The sequence below is a fragment of the Hyperolius riggenbachi genome, chromosome 8 (assembly GCF_040937935.1).
Source record: "Hyperolius riggenbachi isolate aHypRig1 chromosome 8, aHypRig1.pri, whole genome shotgun sequence".
In the NCBI taxonomy this organism is placed as follows: Eukaryota; Metazoa; Chordata; class Amphibia; order Anura; family Hyperoliidae; genus Hyperolius; species Hyperolius riggenbachi.
In genome coordinates this window covers 232,129,904-232,149,266 of record NC_090653.1, presented here as the reverse complement: position 1 = coordinate 232,149,266, position 19,363 = coordinate 232,129,904, and the positions used below count along the sequence as shown (strand labels likewise).

At 45.6% G+C, this 19,363-nt stretch overlaps 2 protein-coding genes across 9 annotated transcripts in view; one reads left to right on the top strand and one right to left on the bottom strand.

Moving 5' to 3' along the window:
- APEX2 (apurinic/apyrimidinic endodeoxyribonuclease 2) overlaps positions 1 to 19,363 on the bottom strand; it is an 87,607-nt gene that overhangs the window by 30,031 nt on the left and 38,213 nt on the right. For 2 of the 8 annotated variants that reach the window (XM_068248321.1, XM_068248328.1), the window contains exon 1: positions 4,960 to 5,088. The exons of 2 other annotated variants lie outside the window; for them this stretch is intronic. In XM_068248321.1, coding sequence (XP_068104422.1) covers positions 4,960 to 4,988 — 29 coding nt within the window. In that variant the 5' untranslated portion in view covers positions 4,989 to 5,088. Of the gene's footprint in view, positions 1 to 3,924; positions 3,944 to 4,111; positions 4,132 to 4,874; positions 4,894 to 4,959; positions 5,089 to 19,363 lie in introns of those variants that run through there. 4 more of the 8 variants (XM_068248324.1, XM_068248327.1, XM_068248325.1 and 1 more) reach the window with 4 other exon arrangements.
- Positions 17,673 to 19,363, top strand: part of PFKFB1 (6-phosphofructo-2-kinase/fructose-2,6-biphosphatase 1) — a 103,032-nt gene continuing 101,341 nt past the window's right edge. Inside the window, exon 1 of the mRNA XM_068248331.1 lies at positions 17,673 to 17,823. Within this exon, the coding sequence (XP_068104432.1) occupies positions 17,775 to 17,823 (49 nt within the window). The 5' untranslated portion in view covers positions 17,673 to 17,774. The remainder of the gene's footprint in view (positions 17,824 to 19,363) is intronic.

Genomic DNA, 19,363 nt, shown 5'->3' with positions numbered 1-19,363 from the left:
AGAGGAGTGGGCCAAAATTCCTCCAGAGCGCTGTAAAAGACTCGTTGCAAGTTATCGCAAACGCTTGATTGCAGTTATTGCTGCTAAGGGTGGCCCAACCAGTTATTAGGTTCAGGGGGCAATTACTTTTTCACACAGCTCTATGTAGGTTTTGAGTTTTTTTTCCTCACTAAATAATAAAAACCATCATTTAAATCTGCATTTTGTGTTCAATTATGTTATCTTTGACTAATAGTTAACGGTTTTTGATGAGCAGAAACATTTAAGTGTGACAAACATGCAAAAGAATAAAAAAATCAGGAGGGGGGCAAATAGTTTTTCACACCACTGTATATGGTACAGATTGTCAGGTAAAAACAAACATTAATCATCCAACATTGACAGAGTTTCTAGATAATCCAATATTTGCCAAAATCTGATCCCTGATAAAAACATGGGTCAACATAATCATGCGTGGCTAGCCAGTTGCACCAAATTTTTTTAAACTTTCCAATGGATTCACGATGTATATAGATCTTTTTTCCTAGTTTTAGAGGTATTTAACAGCAGAATCCACATATTTAAAAAGGTGGGTGGTGGGTTTCTACATTTGTAGGATTCATTTTCTAGCCAAACAGAGATCTTAAAGGAAACCAGAGAGAAGCGCTTTAGCACAAAATAAACATATCCCCCGATAGATTTTACAAAATAAGCGCTGTATCTGGTATTTTCACCGCTCTGGTGTGCCATTTTATTTACTAAAATTCCATGCAAAACTCAGTTCATCAGAAAAGCATATTATTTAGTGGGCTGGGTGCAAAATGAAATCACCATTTCTAAAAACCTCTTTTGGACTAACAAATATAGATTTAAAAAAAAGCTCCTTCCTCTGCAGCAGCTCCTCCCATCTCATCACAGCTCTCTGTGATGCTGCAGTATACAGAACAGGAAAGCAGAGCAAGAAGGGGGCAGGCTTAGGCTTGCAAAGAGAGAAGACAGACTCAGCTACAGTGGGATGCGAAAGTTTGGGCAACCGTGTTAATTGTCATCATTTTCCTGTATAAATCGTTGGTTGTTACGATAAAAACATGTCAGTTAAATATGTCATATAGGAGACAAACACAGTGATATTTGAGAAGTGAAATGAAGTTTATTGGATTTACAGAAAGTGTGCAATAATTGTATAAACAAAATTAGGCAGGTGCATAAATTTGGGCACCACAAAAATAAATGAAATCAATATTTAGTAGATCCTCATTTTGCAGGAATTACAGCCTCTAAACGCTTCCTGTAGGTTCCAATGAGAGTCTGGATTCTGCTTGAAAGTATTTTTGACCATTCCGCTTTACAAAACATATCCAGTTCATTCAGGTTTGATGGCTTCCGAGCATGGACAGCTCTCTTTAACTAACACCACAGATTTTAAATTATATTCAGGTCTGGAGACTGAGATGGCCTTTCCAGAACCTTGAACTTGTTCCTCTGCATGAATGCCTTAGTGGATTTTGAGCAGTATTTAGGGTCGTTGTCTTGTTGAAAGATCCAGCCAAGCGCAGCTTCAGCTTGGTCACGGATTCCTGGACATTGGTCTCCAGAATCTGCTGATACTGAGTGGACTCTATGCGTCCCTCAACTTTGACAAGGTTTCCAGTCCCTGCACTGGCCAAACAGCATGACGGAACCACCACATTCTTCTGTAGGTAGCAGGTGTTTCTCTTGGAATGCTGTGTTTTTCCTTCATGCATAACGCCCCTTGTTATGCCCAAATAACTAAATTTTAGTTTCATCAGTCCACAGCACCTTATTCCAAAAATGAAGCTGGCTTGTCCAAATGTTATTTAGCATACCTCAAGAGGCTCTGTTTGTGCTGTGGGCGGAGAAAAGGCTTCCTCTGCAATACTCTCACATACAGCATCTCCTTTTGTAAAGTGCGGCGAATGGTTGAACGATGCACAGTGACTCCATTTGCAGCAAGATGATGTTGTAGGTCTTTGGTGCTGGTCTGTTTGTTGACTGACTGTTTTCACCATTCGTTGCTTCTGTCTATCCGAGATTTTTCTTGGTCTTCCATTTTGAGCCTTAACTTGAACTGAGCCTGTGGTCTTCCATTTCCTCAATATGCTCCTGACTGTGGAAACAGACAGCTGAAATCTGTGAGACAGCTTTCTGTATCCTTCCCTTAAAGAGTAACTGTCAGGCTGCAGAAGCTAATTTAAACCTCTATTCTCCTGTGTTAAACAGTTTAGAAGGAAGCCAAAAAGGCATTAGTGAAGATAGAAATCTCTCTTACCTTTGATGTGTGCTTATCAGAAAAGCTGTTAGACCCAAGCAGGACGCAAGCCGCATACTATACTGCAAAGCATTCTGGGGCCCTCCCCTCGGCTGCTAATGAGACGTTACAGCAGCTTGTAATCAGTCCAGCTCGTAGCACTGATAAATCTCCGGGCAGAGTACACTGCAGGAGTCAGCTATTGTTCCTAGCCACATGGCTAATTAATATTCACTGCACACTGTGTTATTCAGTACGAGCTTTTCTGTGATCAGGAAGCAGGCAGGACATGACGACACAATTGGCTTCATAGAAGACAGAAAAACATGGAACCTGCCATGAGCTGTCAGGGGCATCAATCTCTGCATATACTATATAAAAATTCTGTGAAATCCAAACGTGGACAGTGAAATGCATATGTAATGTAAGTACAGCCTATATTTAGCTACTGATATATGTGTTTATTTTCTCTGAGACCCTATACCTAACAGCTCCTCTTTAAACCATGATGGTGAACAATATTTGTTTTCAGGTCATTTGAGAGTTGTTTTGAGACGCCCATGTTGATACTCTTCAGAGAAAATTAAAAAGGAGGGAAACTTACAATTGACCCCCTTAAATACTCTCTCATAATTGGATTCACCTGTATATGTAGGTCAGGGGTCACTGAACTTACCAGAGATCCAATAATTAGTTCTAAAGGTTTTGGAATCAATAAAATGACAACAGTGTCCAAATTTATGCACCTGCCTAATTTAAACAAATTATTGCGCACTTTTTGTAAATCCAATAAACTTAATTTCACTTCTCAAATATCACTGTGCGTGTCTCCTATATGATATATTTAACTGAAATGTTTTATCATAACAACCAACAATTCATACCCAAAAATAATGACGATTAACAAAGTTGCCCAAACTTTCGCATCCCACTGTACAATGATTCCTGAGCAAAGCCAGACTGAATGCTTAGTCGGGGATTTTATCAGGGCTGATAACAAGCAGGCTGAGCAGTGAAGGATGAAAGAGAACAGGGTAGGTGTTTTCTCTAATGTTCCCACTGATATATAGTATAAGGTAAAATACATGCGGGTGCTTCGTCTCTGGTTCAATTTAATATTGCAATTCTAATATGAACGGATATAGTAACGTCCTCAAAAGAACCTAATACACAGACTAGAGCAGTACGTGGGATCTTTATATTAAAGACTTGGTCTATAACATTCAGAATACCACCCCAGTATCTTCTGAGTTTGGGACAGTGCCATAGCATGTGAAGAAGGTCTCCATGTTCCCTAGCACATCTGGGACAGGCAGGTGAGTGAAGTAATCCAAATCTATAAAAATGCTTGGGTGTGTAATGTGTCCTGTGAATTAACTGAAGCTGCGTAAATTTTTCAGTGGCGCTGACCGATAGCAGAGGTGCTTGTAGAGCCTCCAACCAATCCGAATCTGAAAGATTTAGAATATCTTGACCCCATAATTCTCTACACCTCAAAGGAAATTTTCGTTGAAAATCATCGAGTAGCATGTTATAGCATTGAAAAATAAGGCCCTGCTTGGTAGTGGCCTGGGCTACCATATTTAACACTGGGGATGACTGAAGTTGAAACAAGTATGTTTCTGCCGGTTTCTTAATTTCATGTCTTAATCTTAACAATTGGAACTTAAGTGTACCTATAGCATGTGTCGAACTCCAGGCCTGGAGGGCCAGATCCATGCCACTGTTTAGGATGGACTGAGAAAGAGAGGAATGTGTTATACCTGATAGAATACACCTTTTCTGATTCAGACCCATCAATTCATTTAAGCTGTGTCAAAAATGTGTGAGGATCTCAGCCCTTGTAGGACCGGTTTGACATACCTGAATAGGAATAGAGTGAAGCATTTGTAATAGTGAATCTAAAGGCACTAGACCAGGCATGGGCAAACTTGGCCCTCCAGCTGTTAAGGAACTACAAGTCCCACAATGCATTGCAGGAGTCTGACAGCCACAGTCATGTTTAGGGGTCCCAGCAGGAAACCTCATAGGGAAATTCCACTAATGTGATTGGGTGGACAGCACCTCCACGGTCTGCTAGGTTTTAGATAGGCCGTTGTAATCTACGTCCACACTATTTGGGCAATCGTAACACTTAATACAGTACATGGAGCTGAGATTGGAGACATGTTTACTATGAGGTTTCTTGCTGGGTCCCCTAAACTAGACTAGTCAGACGCCGAGGGACCTGCCAGACTATCGGAGGGGGGGGGGGGGGGGGGGGGGGTGGCCGTGTGAAAGAAGCAATAGGTAAATTAAAATCCCCAGATTTAGGTCCACTTTAGGTATGCTCTAAGGTGCTCATTAACTATACCATTTCAGCAAGCGATTGACATTCCAATCCAAAAAATGTGATTGGAAGTAAACAATTGATCAGGTCCATAAACAGAGAAACAAATATAACCAATTTGATCATTGAAAATAGAATTGATCTAACAATCAGCACAGCACCATCAACACTTTCCCTTTGCGAAGGGCGATCTGACTGTTTAAACCCAACATCCCCAATGCTGCTGCAAGTGAAGTATGCTAGCCAGCTACCCCTAGCTATGTGTGCACAATCAAGTAACACATCTTCATTCTTCACCTGATCACAGATCTGAAATAGCAATGCAGCAGAGAGCAGTGACCGTCATAGAGATATGATTACCATATATGACCATAACACACACCTACAGCTCCGCTCCGTGACCCCGGCCATCACCCACCCTCTGCCCGGGAATTACAGTCACATTTCGCTCCTCTAACTTCCCTTTTCCCGCCTCTCTCAGTGACAGCAGCCACAGTGCCCAGCGCTGGCAGTGTACGTCATCAGCGTGCTCCGAGCTGCAGCCTGTGTCTGCAGGAGTCAGGAGAGAGGCGGGGCAGTGATGTCACCTACAGCAACACTGACATGACAGGCAATGTATTCCTACCAGGCAGTCACACTGTCGCAGGCAAGCTGCTGTATCAGCTATGTGTCCAGAGAACATAAGCAGCTGCTTGTATTCCTACAGGGCATAATGCGCAGCTGATATGTACTATTTTAATCAGTTTTATTGAGCTAGCCATAGACCATCACATTCTCATTAGTATTTTAGGTGGATCAATAATATTTATATTTACCAGATCAAAAATTAGCCAGGGAATGTTATTATTGTTATTAATATTTTTTTCCAACAGAATAGACTATACAATTAGTAGTATGTGAGCTTACAATATTATCGCATTGCATTGCAATTTACAGCGGACACAGTATAAAAGTAGCCATAGGCTGTGTTCCCATTTTTTTGTCTGTTTAACCACATTGTAAAACTGAACGGACAGGCGGATGCGTTTCCCATATAGCCTATGGGGGTAACACATCTGCCGCAGGCTCCACCCAGCCCACAGAGGACGATTGAATTGGACACTACACTGTTCGCTTCCGCTGGCCATATGTGGTCCGGCTTCAAGGAGGAACCTAGCCTAAGGCCTCTTTCACAGTGGGACGTTAAAGTCGCACGTTATAAAAAATTATAACGCAGACTAACGCACAGCAATACAAAGTCTGTGCGACATTCACAGTGCACACGTTGCGTTGTGTGTAACGTCACGTGTAGCAATATTTAAAAAGTGCTGCATGCTGTGCGTTTAGCAATAAATTTGCTGCGTTGTGTGTTGCACATGCTCAGTAATGTTGTTTTTTTTAAATGTAACGCATGCTCCGTTTTCGATCCATCAGTATGCGACGAAAACGGCGCACCAAGAGACACACAACGCAGTGCAAAATAATGTCCAATTTCATAACCTACACGCGCTGTGTTAGGGGCACATTGTGCGATTTTAACGTCGCATCAAACGCAACGTCCCACTGTGAAAGAAGCCTAAGGCTAGGTTCACAGTGCTCAGTTGCGTTGCAGAAAAATTCTGTATGTCAACTTACCGCCCATACAATTCTATGGGCCTGTTCACAGTAACTGATCACATTATTCTAACTTGCTGTATGCAGACTTTGCATTAAAGTCTATGTCCAGTCTCAATTGCAGTTCACACACATTTCACATGTGCGTTATGCGTTGGGACTCCCTGATGAGTCACATGGTGATGAAACATGTCGGGTGGAGTCTAACCACGCGAGGAGAAAGTGCACGCTGAGCGGTGGGTGTCCCACGTGTATCGAGCCGGGGGAAAGCACGCATCAACGGCGGTACATTGGAGGGACTACAGATACAATCCTGCCTGCGGCCTACAATACGGGGGAGAGCCCGTTGCAAGAAAAACTCTGTGCTGCTTTTAACGCTGGGGAAATGTGAGTGCAATAAGATTTTATATTGAATAAATGCTATACGTTTTTACACTATGAGAGGCCTGTTTCATTGAGGTACATGGAGAATCCAATGGTGAATGGAATCCAGGTGGTGCCCAGGAATTGCCTGTGAGGTGGGGGAAAACCAGATAATGGTCCCAAAGGCTACATCTGACCCATCAGAGGGTCTTAGCAGACGGTGAGTCTGGCACAAAGGGTGAGGTGAAGGTGTTGTTTAGTATGAAGAGTATCCCACTGTGAAATAGTAGTGAAGATTCGTGAAGCTGCCAGAGAATAGCTCTAACATTGGACTTACATGAACTGAATCCATGATGTACCATAGAGATGGAAATCTTTAGATGAAAGTGTTGATATGTGACATATGTGAACTGTACATTGAATTGGTGGTTCTGTCTTGAGAGCGCAGCCTCTAGGTGGATTATGAACTGCAATGCAGACTGACCATAGATTTTAATGGAATACTGTAGGGGGTCGGGGGAAAATGAGTTGAACTTACCCGAGGCTTCTATTGGTCCCCCACGGACATCCTGTGCCCGCGCAGCCACTCACCGATGCTCCGGCCCAGCCTCCGGTTCACTTCTGGAATTTCAGACTTTAAGGCTGCTTTCACAGTAAGACGTTACAGGCGCACGTTAGTGCAGCCTGTGACGCAGCCCCACCGCACAGTAATGAAAAATCAATCAGCCTGTTCACAGTGCCCACGTTGCGTTACATTGTAATGCAGCACATCCATTGAGAGTGCTGCGTGCTGTGCGTTATGCGCGGCTACGCCGCGTTAGACTGTGCGCACATGCTCAGTAGTGTTGGGGAGGAGTGTAGAGCGGCCAGGCACATGGCTAATTAATATTCACTGCACGGTGTGACATGCAGTGTTTACTTCCTGGAGCGGCCGCTCTGTGCGGCGATTGGCCAGGCGGGACCACGTGATGCCGCATGCGTCCAAGAGTACGCATCACGGCATCACAGACGCCAGAGTGAGCTGCACAACGCGGCTCACTCTGACGTCCACATCAGAGAGCACCAGGCGCAACATCCTGGTGTGTAAGTAGCCTTAAAGAGAATCTGTACTCTAATATTCTTACAATAAAAAGCATACCATTCTATTCATTATTTTCTCCTGTGCCCCTCTGTGCTGTTTCTGCCACTCTCTGCTGCAATCCTGGCTTGTAATTAACAGTTTTAGGCAGTGTTTACAAACAAACTAACCAGCTTCTAATAGGCTCAGCTAAGCATAGTGTGTGAGTCATTCACAGTATGCAGGGGGCCTGCAGAGGGTGTGTATCGCTTCTACCAATCACAAGCAGCCCTGCACATTCCACACAATCAATCCTTAGCCCGACAAACAGGACAGAGGAAAGATACATTGATTTATTACAGAGACAGTGCAGTTAGGAAAGACTGCAGTAAGCCAGAGCAGATTAGAACAGGCATAGGAACTTATAGGATAGAAGAACTAAGGCTGAAAAATTTGTTACAGAGTCTCTTTAAGTCTGAAAACCACTGCGCTTGCGTTGCCATGTCCTGCCATGTCACCAGCAGCATACTGTGCAGGCCCAGTATGGTCTGTGCCTGCACCGTACGCTCCTGGTGACGTTAGGGGGAGCGAGGACACGGCAACGCAAGCGCAGTGGTTTTCAGACTTTAAAGTCTGAAATTCCAGAAGTGAACCGGAGGCGGGGCCGGAGCATCGGTGAGTGGCTGCACGGGCACAGGATGTCTGCGGGAGACCATTAGAAGCCCCGGGTAAGTTCAACTAATTTTCCCCCGACCCCCTACAGTATCCCTTTAATACAAAGCCAGCATGCAGCGAGTTAGAATAATGCAATTAGTTACAATTCGTACTGTGAAAAGCCCCATAGAATTGTATGGGCAGTGAGTTGACGTGCAGAATTATTCTGCACCGCAACTGATCATACATGTAAAAAAGGTGCCTGGAAAAAAGGGCGCAGGGGTTTGCCGCTAGTTGAATCTCGATAAAATTAGCATTATTCTACTACTAAACTCCGATAGTAAAGTATCGGTAAAAGAGGGATATGGAGAGAGGGATATGGGATATCAGTGAGATGGATATGGAGGCTGCCATTATTTAAAAGAGAACTGTAGTGAGAGGTATATAGAGGCTGCCATATTAATTTCTTTTTAAGCAATACCAGTTGCTGGTTATCCTGTTGATCATCTACCTCTAATACTTTTTGCCCTAGACGCTGAACAAGCATGCAGCAGATCAGGTGTTTCTGACATTTTTGTCAGATCTGACACTATTAGCTGCATGCTTGTTTCTGGTGTGATTTTGCAGGCAGATAGATTAGCAGGGCTGCAAAGGTAACTGGTATTGCTTAAACGGAAATCAATATGACAGCCTCCATATACCTCTCACTGCAGTTCTCCTTTAAAGAGACTCTGAAGCGAGTCTAAATCCCCTTTTTGAACTTGTATTTATGTTAAGCGGTGTAATCCCTGCTAAACCGCTGCTATCCCGTGGCAAAAACGAGGGGTTTATACCCCCAAATCCCCTCTGATGTGTCCGGGGAGCGCTTCCTCATAGAGGCAGGGCTAATGGCTGTAGCTCTGCCTCTTAGCGCATCAATCCCGGCTGATCGCCGCCTCTCCCTGCCCCTCTCAGTCTTCCTTCACAGAGAGGGGCGGGGGGAGGCGGAGATCCGCCGGCAGATTGACGCGCATGGAGGCAGAGCTGCAGCTCATAGCTCTGCCTCCATGAGCAGCAAAATCCACGATCAAGAAAGTCGTGGATTTTGCAGGGGGAATTTGGGGGGTATAAACCCCTCGTTTTGCCGCAGGGATAGCTGCGGTTTAGCAGGAATTATACTGCTTCACATAAATGCAAGTTCAAAAAGGGGATTTAGACTCGCTTCAGAGTCTCTTTAATTCCTTCTAAACAATGCCAGTTGCCTGGCAGTCCTCCTGATCTCGTGTCTGTAATACTTTTAGCCATAGACCCTGAACAAGCATGCAGCAGATCCGGTACTAGGACTCAGCTGATTTAGGTTTTACTGGATTAGCCATATGCTTGTTCCAAGGTTTTGACTCAGACACTACTTATGCCAGAAGATCAACAGGGCTGCCAGGCAACTGGCATTGTTTACAATGAAATAAATATGGCAGCCTCCAAATCCCTCTCACCTTGGGTTCCCTTTAAAGGACAACCGAGGTGAAAATAAACTAATGAAATAAACGATTGTATCTATTTTCCTTCTCCTAAACATAAATTTTTAAGATATTCCACAGTTTTATTTTATGCTTAAATCTACTTTTTAAGTTGCAACTGTTTTATTGTTTTTGCTCGATGAAACGTTCATTGAAGTATGCCAGAGCTAAAATTTATGAACTATTGACACTTTTTATCTCTTTCCTGCACTCAGAAGCCATTTTCTGCTAGGAAAGTGTTTTATAGTTGGCATTTCTTATCAGCGAGGGTCACACTGTAGTCACTTCCTGTCAGGACTGAGTCAGCCACTTAGATACCTGATATTTCACTCTTTCAGGCAGAGAAAGAAAAAAAGAAACACAGCACATAGTTATGTGTGCTGGGCACTGTACATATCCATGTTTATCTCACCATGTCACAGGTCACCTCGGGTATCCTTTAAGACCCCCCCTGGTGTTGCCTTACCCTAACCCCCCCCCCGCTGGCACCTAACTAAACCCCCCTAAATCATTCCTCCCTCCTCTCCAGCAAAGCCTCGATGTGCGGCAATCGAGTTAAATTTCAGCACCTGAAGGCGGCTTGATTAGCGGTAGTGATTTGAAATAATCCTGGGCGCCGGGGCTAGTGGCATTGCATTGCGGAATAGTGGCATTGCATTGCGGAATAGTGGCATTGCATTGCGGAATAGTGGCATTGCATTGCGGAATAGTGGCACTGCATTGCGGAATAGTGGCACTGCATTGCGGAATAGTGGCATTGCATTGCGGAATAGTGGCATTGCATTGCGGAATAGTGGCATTGCATTGCGGAATAGGGTGGCATTGCATTGCGGAATAGTGGCACTGCATTGCGGAATAGTGGCATTGCATTGCGGAATAGTGGCACTGCATTGCGGAATAGTGGCATTGCATTGCGGAATAGTGGCATTGCATTGCGGAATAGTGGCATTGCATTGTGGAATAGGGTGGCATTGCATTGCGGAATAGTGGCATTGCATTGTGGAAATGCAAATAGCAGCATTGCATTGTGGAATAGGGTGGCATTGCATTGCGGAATAGTGGCACTGCATTGCGGAATAGTGGCATTGCATTGCGGAATAGTGGCATTGCATTGTGGAATAGTGGCATTGCATTGTGGAAATGCAAATAGCAGCATTGCATTGTGGAATAGGGTGGCATTGCATTGCGGAATAGTGGCACTGCATTGCGGAATAGTGGCATTGCATTGCGGAATAGTGGCATTGCATTGTGGAAATGCAAATAGCAGCATTGCATTGTGGAATAGGGTGGCATTGCATTGCGGAATAGTGGCACTGCATTGCGGAATAGTGGCATTGCATTGTGGAAATGCAAATAGCAGCATTGCATTGTGGAATAGGGTGGCATTGCATTGCGGAATAGTGGCATTGCATTGTGGAATAGGGTGGCATTGCATTGCGGAATAGTGGCATTGCATTGTGGAATAGTGGCATTGCATTGCGGAATAGTGGCATTGCATTGTGGAAATGCAAATAGCAGCATTGCATTGTGGAATAGTGGCATTGCATTGCGGAATAGTGGCATTGCATTGTGGAAATGCAAATAGCAGCATTGCATTGCGGAATAGTGGCACTGCATTGTGGAATAGTGGCACTGCATTGTGGAATAGTGGCACTGCATTGTGGAATAGTGGCACTGCATTGCGGAATAGTGGCATTGCATTGCGGAATAGTGGCATTGCATTGTGGAAATGCAAATTGCAGCATTGCATTGTGGAATAGGGTGGCATTGCATTGCGGAATAGTGGCACTGCATTGCGGAATAGTGGCACTGCATTGCGGAATAGTGGCACTGCATTGTGGAAATGCAAGTAGCAGCATTGCATTTCAGAATAGCAACATTGCATTGCGGAAATGTAAATTCAGCATTGCTAAATATTTGCATTTCTACTAGCCCCAGCGCCGCTACTTAAAATCACTACCACTAATCGGGTGCCAAAGTTTACCTTGGTTGCCGCATATCGCGGCCATTATAAAAGCCGCAATTTGCGGCAAAGAAGGTACATTTCGGCACCTGATAGCAGCCAGATTTCCTTTCTTTGGCGCTAAATGCATATGGCAGCGTGGAAAAATCGGAATCGCGAAGAGAAAAAAAGAATTGAATGCTAAGAAGAAAAAAATCACGGTACTTATCCATTAGCCGGGCGCATCCCGGCAGGTGGCGCTAATTACTATTCCCCCTCCAGGCCGACATGGATAGTAGGGAAAGATGTAACTCTAGTGGAGTTTTGTCGCCACCTAGAGGATGCGCCCGGCTAACGGATATAAGTACCAAAATCACAAAATGCTGAATCGCAACGTGTGAAGGCACATTATGGCCTGGGACCCACTAGATCGATTTCAGCAGCGATTTATTCATTCTAGGAATCTCTAGCGATTCCAAAAATTGGTAAGCCAATAAAATGGATGGAGGTGAGCCTACTGGACCGATTGCGATTTTGCCAAATCGCAATCGGTCTGCCTGCAGCATTTTTGTGATTCAATGTTAAAGGACCACTCCAGCGAAAACAGTAAGCAGTTAAAATCTGGTTTTGGACTAGTCCATCTCCTCATGGGTGACTCCCAGGGTTTTCTTTGTTTTCAAAAGCATTTCCTGAACGGCAGTTGCTAAGTCTAAGGCCCAGTACACACTGGGCGGATCCGCCGGCCGCATTCGCTTGAAAATCCGCGTGGCTAATGTATCTCTATGGGCTGGTGCACACCGGCAGTTTGAGGTTTTTAGCAAGCCGCAAATGTGCCTCTTGCTGCACGTTTGCGGTTTGCTTAAAACCTGAAACCGCCGGTGTGCACCAGCCCATAGAGATACATTAGCCACGCGGATGCGGCCGGCGGATCACATACAAAATCTGCTCGGTGTGCACCCGGCAAATATTGGTTCTCTGCTCCCAAAACCGCTAGCGTTTTGACGATCTGCTAGCGGTTTTGGTGTGCACTGGGCCTAACTGACAAAATAGTGTACAAGTGATTAGGGAGGCTGGCTGGTATCTTACTATTTTGGCAGTTAAACTGCCGTTCAAGGAAATGCTTTTGAAAACTAAGAAAACCCAGAGAAAATAAGCCGTTAAATCAGACAGAACCAACAGGTTTTGGACGAATCCATCTCCTCATGGGGGATTCTCAGGGTTTTCTTTGTTTTCAAACAAATTTCCTGAATGGCAGTTTAACTGTCAAAAAGTAACATACCAACAAGCCTCCCTTCTCGCCTGCACACTATTTTGTCAGTTAGGGCTGGTGCACACCGAGCGGCTTTTTGGGCGTTTTCAGATCCGCTTGCGGCTGCGGATCTGCTTGGTCAATGTATCTCAATGGGGTGGTGCACACCAGAGCGGCAGGCGTTTTGCAGAAACGAAAAATGCCTGGGTGAGGCATTTTTTGGATTTCGGATGCGTTTCTGCCTCAATGTTAAGTATAGGAAAAACGCAAACCGCTCTGAAAAACACCTGTTCAGAGCGGTTTTGCAGGCGTTTCTGTTACAGAAGCTGTTCAGTAACAGCTTTACTGTAACAATATATGAAATCTACTATACTGAAAACCGCAGCAGCAATCCGCAAAACGCTAGCAAAACGCCTCATAAAAATTAAAAAAAGCGTTTAAAAATCTGCTAGCATTTTGCGGATCTGCTAGCGGGTTTTGGTTTGGTGTGCACCAGCCCTTAGACTTAGCAACTGCCGTTCAGGGAATGCTTTTGAAAACTAAGAAAATGCTGAGAATCCCCCATGAGGGGATAGACTAATCCAAAACCTGCCGGTTCTGTTTTAAAGTCCCATTCACACCAGAGCGTTTTGCGAGCGTTTTGATGCGATTTCAGCAAAACGCTCAAACGTTAGCGCTTTTTAAAAACGCTAGCACAATGAAACCCTATGGGCCTGTTCTCACTTGGGCGATTTGCGCTAATCGCCGCAAATCGCCCCAAAATGGGCAAAAACGCAAACGCGTCGCCTGCACCATTTTCAGGCTATTTCCCGACTATCGCGTTTCAGTGCTATAGAAGCGCTAAACGCGATTGCGGCAAAATCGCTGCACTGTTCCGTGATTTTTCCGCGTGAAATCGTGGAAAAATCACTCTTGCAAAACGCCGGAAAAAATCTCCGGCGTTTCGCGTTTCTAAGTGTGAATGGGGCCAAACTGCTTACTTTTTTCGCTGTAGTGGTCCTTTAAGAATAGGATCACTGCAAAATCGCTTTGCAAAGCGTTGGGTATAGTGAAGCATACGGACAATGAAAAATATGCTTCTGTAGCGTTAATGCACTGCATGCAGTGCGTTACGATGTTCGCAATTTTTACCACGATTTTAATGAAAGTGAATGGCAGCGATTTTTAAAAAGCAATCACAAGCACTCAGGCTGAGCCACGTTGCATAGGTGGTGCATTGCAGTGTGGTAAGCCAAGTTACAAAGCGGTCGCTACATCACCCGGCAACACTCTACTATGAATATGGCCAAAGGGGATATTTTATTTTAACACTTTTGAGGGCTGGAACCCACTAGAGCGATTTTTTGAGTGTTTAGGGAGGTTTTTGAAACGCTAGCAATTTCCCTAAATGCTCAGCTATTGTTAATGGATGGGCCAAATTCCACTGGAGCAATTGCGATTACCAAAATCGCAAACGCAGGACATGCAGCATTTTTGACCTTTTTGCGTTAGCGTTTCTGCAATGTAAAGTATGTAAACCCTGGCTTAATCGCTCGTCAAAACCTACACAGAGCGATTTGTTAGGGTTTTTAAAGTACTGCACACTGTAAAAAAAAAAAAAAAAATGAAGATTAATTGAAAAGACCAATCAGAATTAAAATCGCTAATTGCAAATCGCTACACAATCGCTGACAAAAAGCTTACACTTTTTAAAATCGCTACCAAAATCGGCAGAAACGCTCATTAAAAACGCTAGTGATTCCGATTAGCGATAGCGCTTTGTAGTGGGTTCCAGGCCTTATGGCCCGTACTCACGGGCTGCAGAAGTGGCCTGTCGCCAGCACACGTGAGCGTGTGGGCGACAGGCCGGCGACAGCTCCTCGCCAGGTCCCTCCGCGTACACACGCGGAAGAGGGACCAGCGGCGAGACGGAAGCTGTCGCCGACGTTCCTCCTCCCCCCGCCGGAAGCTCCATTTACCACAATGGAGGTTGCTGTCGCTAGTCCGCGTACTCACGCGGACTAGCGACAGTTGCGGGGGAGGTGCGGTGGCGACTGTCGCCATGCGATTGAAACTTTCAATCGCATGGCGACATGAGCGACGGGCGACAGTTCGGGGTGCGCGCGCGACGGCCCATACTCACGGGCGACCTGTCGCCGCAACACGCGCGCACCGCGTGTTGAGGCGACAAAAGTCCCTCGTGAGTATGGGCCATTAGATAGAGTGACCAGATTTTTGTGGGTCCAACCTGGGATGGGGAGGGCGAAAAGTGGGGAGGACTGCGCAGCGATAAAGACTGGGGGGAGGTGGCGAAAACGGGCGTGGCCATGACATTGTATGGGCCGAGCTAACGTAATGATGTAACAGCGAGGCACAAGAAAGCAGTGTTAACGCCATGATGTGGACAAACGAGACTTTGCATCATGGGTGTGCAGAAACTGTGTGATGCTAATAGTATACCGTAACCACAAAGCAGCAAACATAGCCATCTATGACCATTAAATAATAAATGCAGTAACAGTTACCCCGGACACCAGAAAATAAACGCAATAGGCAACATGTCAGCACAAAATAACCGCAATGCAGGCAACATGTCAGTATAAAATAAATGCAATGCGGGCAAACATGTCAGTATAAAATAAATGCAATGCGGGCAAACATGTCAGTACAAAATAAATGCAATGCGGGCAACATGTCAGTACAAAATAAACGCAATGCGGGCAAACATGTCAGTACAAAAACGCAATGCGGGCAACATGTCAGTACAAAATAAACGCAATGCGGGCAAACATTTCACCAGAAAGTAAACGCAATGTGGGCAAACATTTCACCAGACAAGAAACGCAATGCAGGCAAACATTTCACCAGAAAAGAAACGTAATGCGGGCAAACATTTCACCAGAAAAGAAACGTAATGTGGGCAAACATTTCACCAGACAAGAAACGCAATGCGGGCAAACATTTCACCAGAAAAGAAACACACTGCGGGCAAACATTTCACCAGAAAAGAAACGCACTGCGGGCAAACATTTCACCAGAAAAGAAACGTAATGTGTGCAAACTTTTCACCAGACAAACGCAATGCGGGCAAACATTTCACCTGGAATAGAAAGCATTTACTCACCTGGCAGAAGTCTCCGGCCTCTGGCGCGCTGCTCCCGGGACCACATTCCTCCTGCTCTTGTCTCCCGCGCTGACAGGGCTACGGCAAAATGGCGCCCGAAGCCCTGTACTGGAGACACAAATAGTCTCCAGTACAGGGCTTCTGCAGCCATCTTGCCGTAGCCCTGCTCGCCTGCCGGTGTCGGAACAGACACCGGAAGAAGGAGGCTGGAGCGGGGCTGCAGGCAATGAACTGGCACGACGTCTATAGACGCCGCTGCCAGTTCATGAGGAGAGAGTGGCCAGAATCCCGAGGCCGGGACGTCCCGCTGCTGAAAGCGGGACGTTTCCCGGGACCTCATTCAGCCTGGGACAGCGGACCCCGAATCCGGGACGCGTCCCGGGCAATCCGGGACGTCTGGTCACTCTACATTAGACAATTGCATTAAAATGTATCGGTGTGTGGCCGGCGCTATGTGACAGTTCAGGATCATGTGGGATCATGCCTGGCTGGACCAAAAAGCAGCATCGTTGCCTGTGGCAACCATTGCACTGCTCTCATGTGCAGGAAAAAAAAATTCACTTTCCTTTTCCCCCATTTTTAGTAACCCAATACAAACACACAGGGCTCTATTCATAAAAAAGTTGTTGCGAGAAAACTCCTGGAGGGAAAATACCGCAGCGGTATTTTACACTTTTGGGTGGTCATTCAAAGAAATCTTGAAAGCTGCGATGCAAGAGCGGAGATCTCCCGCTGAAAGCTGGCGGTAAGCTGTCGGAAGGCATGCGGAAACACTTCAGCCGGCAGAGTCCCTCCGTGCACTGCTCTCTCTGGGAGGTCTGTCCCATTCACTTGTATGTAATCCGCAAAATCAGAGGAAGCGGTATTTCCCGTCCACATACCGCTTCCTCTAATCTTTATGAATGGCCATTTTGTTACTTTTTTCTAGATAAATCTAGAAAAACACTGGAGAAGGCGGAAATTTCTCGCTCTGCTGGGGGATTGTAGATTTTCATGCGGGAACAGCTTTTTTGAATGCCCACTTTGCTAAATGGTCGGGAAAGTCCGCTGTTTTGAGCGGAAAACTTGCGGGAAGGTTTTATGAATAGAGCCCACTGCAGGAGTAAATTACATTTCCTCTCTGCATTTATCCTATTAGTCTGCCTTCCATTCTATTACCCCAGTCACATGGCTCAGGAAGGTTAACCCTTGAATTGCCGCAGCACTCTGAGCAGAGCAATAAATCACTGCCCCAGTGTAATGACTGTGATAAAGCAGCTCGGTCAAGGTCAGAGCAGAGGCTTACAAGGAGTGCAGGCTGCATACACATCTCAGGTGCCTTCTCCCTGTCTTCCCATGCAATTCTGTGGCACAGCCCACCTCCTATATTTTGCAGGCCTGGCTAACAACAGTGGAATTGCAGCTGCATCTCCCTTCGTTAGTACATACATGGAACCTGGCCACTGTCTGCAGCACAAGCTGTCCTGCCTCTGTTGCTATTAATGTCAGAGAAGTGAGAGTGCCCTGGGACAGCTCCAGCGTGTCTGCGGCGGCAGCAAGCTCACTTGTGAGCAGCCAGAGGATTATTGAGTGAAGCAGGAACAGCAGGTGTTAGAAGTGTATATTAAGCTGCAGTCAAGGGAGGCATAAAGGGCAGGCAGGGGGCTGGTTTTCTTTCTATTCCTGTTTGGCAAAGCTGACCTTTTCTAAGTCTGGGGAGCTGCAGGCCGCTTGTGCCCAGGGTCATATGCACAGGACACAATGGAGAGCAGCAGTAAAGTGCTGGAAGACAAGTCCTCCAGGATCCCAGGTGAGTAGTGTAAACATTGCACTGTGTAAATGTACTATGCTAATGGGATGTGTCTTCTGTTTATTGCAAGAGGCCTGCATTTCTTTCCAATGGCATCTCCAGGCTGGAGATACTCTGAGGTTGCTGAAGATCCCAAGCTAACCTGAAGTACTTTGAAATTGTCTTCTGCTGGTTAGTGACAGTCTGCAAGCCTGGCCTGGGTCATAACCAGATCATAAACTGAGCTTCTGAATGGTTACTTAGTAGTTGTTTCCCACATCTACTATCCAGTCAATCATCCAGTCATGGCCATGCTTTTGAGTGGTGTGGACTGGGCACAATGCCCCCTCCCAGCGGTGGCCGTAGGAAGCTGAGCTGCTGGATTGACAGACTGGCCTGCCTCAAGCGGATAAGACTCCTGACCGGGAGCCCCAGGCTGATGTCATTGCTGGAACTTTAGTTGTTCAGGCATGTAAACTATTGTGTGCTAGTCTAGTTTTGGGAACCCAGCAGGAATCCTCATAGGGAACTATTCTCCAATCGCCATATCCTCTACAGCGCAAAGCATTGTGATAGGTTGCAGTTAACTACTCCCACGCTATTCAACCAATCTGAAACCTAGCAGTTCCACAGGGTGCTGTCCACCCAATCACAATAGCTGAATTTCCCTATGAGGTTTCCTGCTGGGTCCCCTAAACTAAACTCATGCCAACTGTTGATCTGATATGACCCTGGTAAAAATTTGCACACTCTTGCTGTCGGATAGCAGACTAATAAGAGACAAGTGTCCCTGCGTACAGTGTCTGTGTCGCTGGGTCTGTGCTTATTGCTACTACGCATGTGCAATGGATTGATTGTGTATCGCTTGGTGATGCGCTAGTACAGGTTTCTGCAACCCCGTCCCCTGGACCCTCCAACAGTTTGAGCCTGATTCCGCTGGAGCTGAATTGCAATGGACTCCTGAATGCGACTTTGTATGCAGAAATGCATCCCTTTGTAATTAATAGGCTGCATCTGAATTGGGATGGGCTGAGTGCATCCAAATCTTCATAGCTGCGTGTCACAGGGCTATAGTGACTTAGATGCAAATTCACATTAGCGTGTGTGCTGCATCTGTTACTGAAACTGACACAGTATTCCAGTCACTTCAGGTTCCCTTTAAGGTATTGTGGAAATCCATAAAGTTAGTTACAACTGCTGTGGTGCAAAATGTTCCCACATCCACTTATGGACGTGTATAAGAAAAAAATATATACTTTATTTATCAATAGCGCACTACATAAGCCAAACTGCAAACGTTATTTAACTGCAAAACAGTGAATGGATTTAATGTAACACTTTTAGGGTTAGGCACCACCAGGGGAGATTTAGGGTTAGGCACCACCAGGGGAGATTTAGGGTTAGGCACCACCAGGGGAGATTTAGGGTTAGGCACCACCAGGGGAGATTTAGGGTTAGGCACCTCCAGGGGGGGTAGTTAGGGATAGGTACAGAGGGTTCTGTGTGTTAACGCTAAATAACGATAAGTGACAAACTGATTAGCGGCAACACCGTGCGCCAT